Source organism: Poecilia formosa, unplaced genomic scaffold (assembly GCF_000485575.1).
Source record: "Poecilia formosa unplaced genomic scaffold, Poecilia_formosa-5.1.2 Scaffold404, whole genome shotgun sequence".
Taxonomy (NCBI): domain Eukaryota; kingdom Metazoa; phylum Chordata; class Actinopteri; order Cyprinodontiformes; family Poeciliidae; genus Poecilia; species Poecilia formosa.
This window is the reverse complement of record NW_006800343.1, coordinates 71549-81027: the sequence shown is the minus strand read 5'-3', so window position 1 is coordinate 81027 and position 9479 is coordinate 71549. Positions and strand designations below refer to the sequence as shown.

Sequence of the window (9479 nt, the reverse complement as noted above, 5' to 3'; positions counted from 1 at the left end):
TGATGATGATGATGATGATGATGATGATTATGGTGATGATAGTGATGATGATGATGATGATGATGATGATGATGATGATGATGATGATGATGATTATGGTGATGATAGTGATGATGATGATGATGATGATGATGATGATGATGATGATGATGACTTTGTTGTTTACCCTCTCAGGCTTTAGGCCCCGCCCTCCTCTGTGTGGAACCAGCAGAAAGGATTTCCTTCATTGAGCCGAACTTCCCGCAGCATTACCCACAATTCCAGAGCAGCGAGCCCTACTACAACCCCCACAATGCACTGGGAGAGGCCCCGCCCACCCTCCAGAAACCAGCCAACCCAAGACTGTACATGGGCCGACCCGGCTATGACTTTCAGGGATACCTGGCCTCACCTTCGTATCCTGTGACTTCTGACCTCTGCGACCCCAGGTCAGGTTCACACATCCAGCCCAGACCAAGTTCTGGTTCTGGTTCAGACTTCACTCAGAACCACTTTACACCTGAGTATCACCATGGAAACAGAACCAAGCAGAAAACTGGAGATTTAATTCAGATCCAGAACCAGAACCAGGTTCTGCTGGTGTGGCCTAGTTTGACCAGAACTCTGGTCAAACTGGGCCAGAGTTCTGGCCCAGTTTAGTTCAGAACCAGAAGCAGAACCAGAGAGACGGGTCTTTGCTGGTTCCGTGTGTGTGACCCAGATCCGGGTTTGTTTCCAGGGTAACGCCGGTCCTGGGCTCCTCTTCAGCGCCTTCATCTTCCTCGGCTCCGCTCTCATCTTCCTCATCCTCCTTCGACCCGCAGACGAAGGCGCCGCCGGCCTGGAAGGAGCTCCTGAAGAGCTCCGCCCCCTACGCCGATAACCACCACTACTACAGCGCAGAGTACCCCTGCCGTTACTCTAGCAACGCCCCAGGGTCACCCGCTGGTCTGCAGACCATCATCACCACAACAACCAAGGTGAGCCGGGGTCAGAGAAAGAACCGTCCTCCATTTTGTTTACATCGTCCCTTTCAGAACACCGGCGACTTGGACAAGCAGGTCCGACCCAGTTAGGCAGAAATACAGAACAAACCCGGTTAGACAAGAAGACAAAAACACACAGATCAATGACACAGTCCGGTCCGGTTTGAACAGACTGATCCGGCCCAGTTCAGTGTGACCCTACTGATCTGATCTGGTCCGGTCCAGTCTGACCTGAAATGTAGCATCATTTCTTTTGATGCTTATCAGTTTTTTAAGGTAAGTAGGTCCTGCTGTTTGGATCCGGTCCTAGTTTTTGGAGCAGTCCTTCCTCCAGAGAAAGGAAACACTCCAGGAGAACCAAAACCAGGCTCAGAAAGCGCACAGCAGACTGGAGGTACTTCCAAACAAAGTTCTCCTCAGGGTAGAATGCTGCAGTGGTTCTGAGGTGGCTCCTCTGGTGGCTCGGTCCACCATGGAGACGAGGACATCAGGACTCTGTCAGTCCACCTGTGCCATGAAGGATGGCTGAAGCCTCGTCTTAAAGGTAGAGGACCTTCCTGCAGGGTCTCCTAACCGCCGCTGGACTTCTTTGGTTCAGATAGTTCTGGTTCTTTGAAGCTTGTCAGTTCTCTCAGGGTCACATTAAAGTCCTAACCCAGAGTGTCCTGAAGCCGGTTGGACGTGTCCTAACCCAGAGTGTCCTGAAGCCGGTTGGACGTGTCCTAACCCAGAGTGTCCTGAAGCCGGTTGGACGTGTCCTAGCGCAGCCTCAGTGTTAGCAGTAAATGGATGTCTGTTATCAGTGTACACTGAATGTGTGTGAGAGAGAAAGCGTGATGTTTGTGGTGGCAGTGATGATGAGGGTGCTTGTCTCCTTGTCCTCTCCAGGTGTCCTACCAGCCCTGTCCCAAGCCTCCGGGGGCACTGCCTCCCTACCAGTCCTGTCCCAAACCATCGGCCGGCCTGCCGTCCTACCAGCCTGCCAAAGCCGCCGGTCTTCCCGGCTGCTCGTCCCTGCTGGAAGACGCGTCTCCGTCCTCATACTCCACCGAGGTCAAGGTGACCGAGGAGTCCGGCGGAGTCATCAAGTCTCTGTCGTTTCCTCCAGAACCTCTGCAGACCAAGACAGAGCGGCTAGACGCCTACGACTACCACTACGCCTACCCCAACGCCTATCGCTATGACGACTACTGACTCAGCACTGACTATGCCGCCATGGCAACTGAAACTGATGAACCAGACTTCCAGATGGAGGAAGGGTTCAGGTTCTGACCCGAATCACCAAACCTTCAGAGGACAAATCAGAGCCATCAGATGAACCTTGTTATTGTTCTGGAGGTTCTCTCCGGACCGGTCCAATCCGTCTACAGGACCTCCAGGAGCCGGCTTCGGTCCTGTAGACGATTCTGCAGTTCTGCTCGAGTCGGTTCTGAAGGCATCAGATCTTATTAAATGTGCAGTAATTGTTGTTTTCTATGAATTATCTGCTTATAGTCCCGGTTCTGTCACTGATCCAAACAAGATGTCCAACACGGACCCTGAACCGGTTCTGACCAGGTTGTGACAGGACCCCGACCGGGTTCTGACCCCTTGGTCTGAGGCAGCTCCACCCATCAGCTGCTGTCCTCTGGGTGGCGCTGCTACGCCTGCTGGGTTCCTGAACAACAGCAGAGAACGTTTTGTGGTTCTGGAAGAACCCGGAAGGTTCTGGTTCCGCCTGCGTGTTGCAGCCGTTATCCAGCCAGACGTCTGTAATTGGTTTTATTCAGCCAACTGGATCTTCATCATCCAGTCACATTTTCACCCTGTCATCCACTTATAAATGTCACAGTTTGAAGCTAAATGTTTAGTTTTGGAAACTGAACTTTTATCTCCAAGCTAAATCTAATATTCAGCTAAATATGCATCTTACCTAAACAGACATTAAGCTGAACTGCATATATTTAGCCTCAAAGTAAATAGTTAGCTTGTTCAATAAATATTTAGCTCCAGGCTAAATGTTTAGTTTGGAGTTAGACATGCTAGCTAAATAGTTAGCCTCAAGCTAAAAAACTAAACATTTAGTTTTTAGCTGAACTCCAAACTCTTACTAAGTTTAAACTCTGAATATTTAGTCTGATAATAGATTTTTAGCTTCAAACTGTGTGATGTGAAGCTAACGGCTCGTCTCCTGAAGAAATGTTCTGGTCGGGCTGCCGGTCCACAGAACCAGCAGGAAACCATCTGTTGGCCTGCCTGGTTCTGGCCAGGTTCTGGTTTGGTTCTGGTTGGTGAAATTGGACTCAGAGTTCTGCAGAACCAGCAGTTTTGTTCTGTTGAGCATAAAACCAACCCAGAACCAGGTGACCCAGTTGAGTTTAAGAGGACCGGTTTTGGTTCTGATGGTCTGTCCCACATTTCAGCTGATGAAGAATAAAAAGGTTCTGACATTTTTGGGTTGGACTTACTTTCCTTCAGCAGCACCAGCCGGGTTCTACCAAACCTCACAGGAACATTAAAGGTTCTGTTCTGAAATGTTTCCTGCTTCCTGTTCTGGTTGGCCCGACCGGCTTTGCCGGACCCGGCCAGGCCCGGCGCCTCAGGTTGAGCAGCCTGCAGCGGTGATCAAAGCAGTGGTGTTTGGACACGGGCCGGTTCCGGTCGGGGTGAGTAATAATGTTGTTTTGACAGAAACGTGTGGGAACAGAACCGTTTCTGTCCTCAGACTGAACCTCTAAACTCGGCTGCTCTTCCTCGTCCTCCTCTTCCTCAGCCCACCTCATGCGGTTCGACAGAACCAGCCGGGCCCAAAGTTCAGGAACCGGAGCGGATCGGTTCCGAAACAAAAGCTCTTTGGGTTTCTATCAAAGGTGAAGCAGAACAGTTCTGGTTCTGGTTCTGTAACATCTTCAGGCCTAGTTCTTCTGGATCCTTTTAGATCCATTCAGAACCAAACTATTACTTTTGGTTCTGAACTGCTTTCTGGTTTAGCAGCAGAACCTGAAGTTTGGAGTTTAGCTATAAACTAAGATGAGTGAAAACATCAGGAAGGTTCTGAAGAAAAACCACACCAGATTCAGACCAGTCCCAGAACCGGGTTGAGATCTGGATCAGCTGGGTCAAAACAGAACCGACACAGGAAAGTTCTGGTTTTTATTAGTGATAAAGATGGATGGATGTTGGATCAGATCTCCTGCAGAGGGAATGCTGTCACCTGATTGGCTGCTGTTCCTCAACCGCTGGGAGGGGGTTATTATTATTATCATAATTATTATGATCATTTTTTTAAATATTGTTATTAATAATATTATTATCATAATTATTATGATCATTTTTATTGATATTGTTATTAATAATAGTATTATTATTATTATTATTATTATTATTATTATTATTATTATTATTATCATCATTATTATTAATATTGTTATTAATAATATTATTATCATAATTATTATGATCATTATTATTAATATTGTTATAAATAATAGTATTATGATCATTATCATTATTATTATTATCATCATTATTATTAATATTGTTAATATTATTATTATTGTGATTCTTATTATTATTATTATTATTGTTATTATTAATATTAATATTATTTTTTATGATGATGGTGATTATTATTATTATTATTATTATTATTATATAGGGTTAGTTCCGCTGCTTTATGATTCATCATCTATTGAACACAATAAACACAAACAAGTTTCTCTGTTTCTCTTATGATTATATAAATGCAGTGCAACAGTGAGCCGCCATTTTAGTAGCTACCCTGAACATTTACCAACTTCCTGTGGATGAACAACTCACTTCCTGTTGCTTTGAAAAGCTTCTTCATCCTTCCTGTCTCTCCATCTTCAGCTACCCATCCTGAAGCAACTTCGTCCCTCAATCTGAAGGTTGCTGGTTCGATTCCCGCTCCACTTAGAAACACCATGGCTACTATCCAGTAGCTCGCCACCATCAGAGGGTGAGTGACTGGATGCAGGGTGAAGCTCTGAGGGTCAGGAAGCTAATGTCAGCTTGGGGTCAGAGGTGTGGTTGGGAGTTTGGGCTTTTGGGGGTTTGTTTTTGGGTCAGACGTGTTGAACCAGGGGAATGTTCTCCTGGAAGCAGAGCAGCAGCAACGGCGTGGCGTTCTGACTGAGCAGGTTTCTGAACGACTTCAGGAGGAATAAACGCCAGTTATCACCGTCAGAGCTCCTGACGGCATCTGCTGCAGCACAAAGGTCGCTGCTGCAGCAGGAAGTCGCTGCTGCTGCAGGGGCAACTTCCTGCTGGAGACTCAGAGATGAAAGTCAGATCTTGATGTGATGGAATCTGAAACGTTTCAGGAAAACATCTTCATGTTTACAGCAACTGAACTGAAGAGAAACAAACCGGCACATAAACAGTTCGGTCAGCTGGAGGTCCGGTCGTCATGGCAGCAGCAGTCTGGGGTGTTTCTGCTGGTGAACGGAGAATCCAGGTTTGTACCTGGATGGGCGGATTCCCTCTGAGTGAAGGAGCAGATGGAGGGGTGGAGGGGAGCAGGGCGGCCCCTATCAACACGCCGCTGCTGCTAACAGAAGGGAAATCATATCAACTTCAAAGCCAATAAAGGAAACCAGATAAAGCAGCTGATAGAATCGATCAAAGCGCGTCAATAAGCAGGAACCTGAAGCTGATGATCCGGTGTTCCTCACAGTGTTCCTCACAGTGTTCCTCACGGCGTTCCTCACGGTGTTCCTCACGGTGTTCCTCACGGCGTTCCTCACGGCGTTCCTCACGGCGTTCCTCACGCTGCCAGCAGGGATCCACTTGGTATCGTGAGAAGTTCTTATCACAGCAGGACGACTGGCAGAAATGTACTGTCTTCTTAAAGAAGCATGACAGGCCACTCTGATCGCTATCGGCGCCGATAGCATCGGGCCGGATGAAGTTTGCAGCTCTCTGGAAAATCAGCATCTTTTTGTGACTCAAACTCTGATAAGAAGTCGGCAGCTGGAGACGAAGACGCGTCACTGAGGAGGAACTCCGTAAAGGTTCATCTAAAGCCCGGGCGGATCTGACTCACATCTCACCACTCTGATGTTTGAGGTCTTATTGTGAGAGGCAACGGGGTAGTTGCCCTTGCTAAGGTTACCAAAGGCAACTGGAGGAGCAACAAGGTTGACTGAGTGACACAAACATGTTGTGTTGGATGTTCACTGGGAAACCAGGACTGAAAATGTTGTTTCCATTGAGCCGTCCTGGTTTTCAACCATTATTGTGTAGATGAGTCAACCTGCAGTCCACAGCAACCTGAGTTGCTCCTGTACAGCAACGAAATGCAGGTTTGGAGCAACAAAATATCAGAGGCCTGAGGTTTGATCCTGTGGGATCCACATTTAGAGCAACACACACGTTCTCTGGTTTTGATCCCAGCGATGCCATGAGGATCAACAGACCAGGGCAACTACAGCAGGCAACTATTTTGGGTTGTCATTTGAGCAACATTCCTGCAGGAGGCGCCACGACACACGGGCTGATGAAAGGTCAGAATCAGGTCAGATATTGAAGTTTTATGAGGAATCTGCTGCATCTGAGATATTTTCAGTTCTTCCAGAGGAAACACGATGCATGCTGGGAAGCGTCTCCTGACCTCTGCTGTTTATTGAAACCAGTCGTACCTGCTGCCTTCAGATCTTTGTTCAGCCTCTATCTCTTCTCTTCATCCGTCCATCCTCAGCGTCTGTTTTTATCTCCTCTTATCTCCACATCGTCACACTGTCAGAACTCGCAGAACCGTCACGTAGGCAGATCAGCCTGGCCGCCCGCCAGCTGCGCCGCCGCAGCCGCGGCTCATGCTGGCGGCTTTGAAGTCTCTTCAAAACAACCCGGCAAATGGAGCCGCCGCTCCGCTACGCTGCTGCTAATGTAAACTACCTGGAGGGGAGACGGGCACTGGACCCACAACCAGAACCGGTATGTGTCCCGGCCCGGTCCGTCCGTGTGTTTCAGAACCGGGCCGGCAGCGGCTCCTCCGCTGCGGTTCTGGTTCTGGTTCTGGTTGAGCGCTGAAGAATGAAGTCGGTTTACGTGACTTTTATCTTTGAAGCGTCAGAACCGGACTGACAGAACAAGTCCGGACCCGACACAGATAATCTGCCAGCCGGGTCACTGGACCAGAACCTGAGTCACACTGAGCCGGGGTTACAGCCGGGTCACAGTCAGAGAAACCGGGTCAGAACCTGACGGGTCAGAATAAAGTCCTGCCTGGCATCTGGCCGGATGGTTCCCATCAGAACCAGTCTGGGTCTCTTGTGTTCTGCTGGACCAGGTTCTGGTTCTGGTTCCGGCCCAGCTGCTCCTCTCCAGGTGTTGGACCCGTCAGAATGATGGATCTGTTTCCCGGCCGGCGCTGATCCGGAGCAGGAATGTCAGCTATGGCGGGTCACATGATCAGAACCGGAGTGGGAAGTTCTGACACCGGATCAGAACCGCCTGAGGACGGCTGGACCTGACAGGCTTCTGAGCATGCTCAGTACGATCCATGAAGACCAGCACAACCGGTACTGGGTCAGAAACAGGACCAGAACCTGAACCAGAACCAAAACCAGGAGCAGAACCAGAACCAGAACCAGAACCCCTACTGCTGGTTCTGGTTTAGCCCAGCATCAGATCCTGTTCAGCTCCGGCCCGGTTCTGGTCATTCCTGGAGTTAATGAGGCATCAGAAGCTGAACAGAACCAGAGTCCAGTCCTACAGTAGCCTGGGGGCGGGGCTCACCTGTCCTCACCTGTTGGCTGTAAACACACAGACCGCCACTTTCTCCTCTTCCCATCATGCACTGCGGCGCCACCACAAACACAGCTGCTGTCCGCCATGTTTGGACCTGAGCTGGAGGACAAGTCCAAACAGCCAGAGTGGTCTGGTTCTGGTTCTGGTCCGGTTCTGGTTTTATGTGGTACAAGTTCTGATAAAATTAAATTCAAAATAAAGCAGAATATTTTATTTTCAGCTTCAGTTTGTAGAAAAGAGGAGGAGAGCAGGTGGGGGGGTGAGGGGGGGCTCTCATCACCTTCATCCTCCTCTTCCTCCTCTAACAGGTGAGCTCACCTGCTGCTTTCGTTCCATCATTAAGTCTTGGCCTTCGACTTCAGAACCTGATTCTGCCTCGTTTGGTCCAGAACCGGGCCTGATACTGACCCCCCTCCCCCTCATTACTAACCCCCCCTCCGGGTGGAGATGAAAGCGGGTCAATAATGGAGGAGCAGAGAGAACAGCAGCTGCTCCCTGACTTAACATCAAGAAGAATCACTCAGACACTCAGGAACACTCCGCCTCTTCATCTTCATCCTCCTCACACACACACACACACACACACACACACACACACACACACACACACCGCTCCCTCCTCAGGCTCGGAGGTCGAACCAAACACTCCTAAGAAACAAATGGATATCTGGCCTTGTGACCAACTGACACATAATTCATGCTTAACATGAGACGCACTGTTCTCTAGTGAATTTTTAAGTTACACTCAATATTTTTAACAGTTGTAATATTAAAAAGTATATATTTTTTCTTTCTTAGGAGTGTTTGGTTCTGCTGAGGAGGGAGCGGTGGGGAACGGCTGGCCCAAATGAGCGTTCATAAACCAGTCAACCTTGAGCTGAAGGCCGTTTACTCTGCGGAGCGCGAAAATCCAACATCCAACTTGAAAACAACTTCGCTGCGGTAGATTTAACGGCACAAACCTGCACTAACAAACTTGCCCACTCTGGCTTGTTTTGAAGCAAGATGGGGGCTGGTGACCTCTGGATGACCTAAAAAATAATTTTTAATATCTCAGAAACTAAAGCTGCACAAACGGAGCGCCAACCACTCAGACTATTTGCTGGATTGGGAGGGGCGTCAGCTTCACTCTACAGCCTAACTCTAACCAACCAAAACCCAATTCACTCCTTCGTCCTAAATCTGACCCCTGACCTGTAAACAGCGTTTCCCCTTGTGGGCCCCAGGCTCCGGTCCCCACAGCGTAGTATGGGTCAGGAAAATGGCCCCCACAAGCTGTTTCAGCAGCTGATTGTCATCAGATCTCAGAGTTTCTCCGTCTTCAGGCCTGAAATGTTTTTACTTCAGATTCTTAAACATTTTTATTTTCAACATTTGTCTCAACGTGAAGCTGATTGGCTGGTTATTGATCACTATACTAACGGGTCTATAGCTCCCCCTGCTGTCTGAAAACAGGAACTGATTCTAGGGAAAATGATCCAAACATTTACAAATAAAAAACTGAAAAGTGCGGTGTGCAAAAGTATTCAAGCCCCTTTTCTCTGAGGTCATCCAGCTGCCTTCAGAAGTCGCCTGATGGTTGCTAATTAGAGTCCAGCTGTGTGTAATCTAAACTAATCTGATCTAATCTAATCTGATCTAATCTAATCTGATCTAATCTAATCTAATCTAATCTAATCTGATCTAATCTAATCTGATCTAATCTAATCTAATCTAATCTAATCTAATCTAATCTAATCTGATCTAATCTAATCTGATCTAATC

The 9479-nt window shown here is 48.1% G+C and overlaps 1 protein-coding gene and 1 long non-coding RNA gene across 3 annotated transcripts in view; one reads left to right on the top strand and one right to left on the bottom strand.

Moving 5' to 3' along the window:
- gcm2 (glial cells missing transcription factor 2) overlaps positions 1-3394 on the top strand; it is a 10803-nt gene extending 7409 nt beyond the window's left edge. For both annotated transcript variants that reach the window (XM_007576285.2, XM_016663088.1), the window contains 3 exons: positions 175-428; positions 719-959; positions 1854-3394. In XM_007576285.2, the coding sequence (XP_007576347.1) occupies positions 175-428; positions 719-959; positions 1854-2159 (801 nt within the window). In that variant the 3' untranslated portion in view covers positions 2160-3394. The remainder of the gene's footprint in view (positions 1-174; positions 429-718; positions 960-1853) is intronic.
- Positions 3395-4578: 1184 nt separating this feature from the next.
- LOC107833541 (uncharacterized) overlaps positions 4579-9479 on the bottom strand; it is a 7439-nt gene continuing 2538 nt past the window's right edge. The window contains exons 2-3 of the long non-coding RNA XR_001659291.1: positions 6339-6341; positions 4579-5007 (exon numbers count right to left, since the gene is read on the bottom strand). This is a non-coding gene — a long non-coding RNA (uncharacterized LOC107833541). The remainder of the gene's footprint in view (positions 5008-6338; positions 6342-9479) is intronic.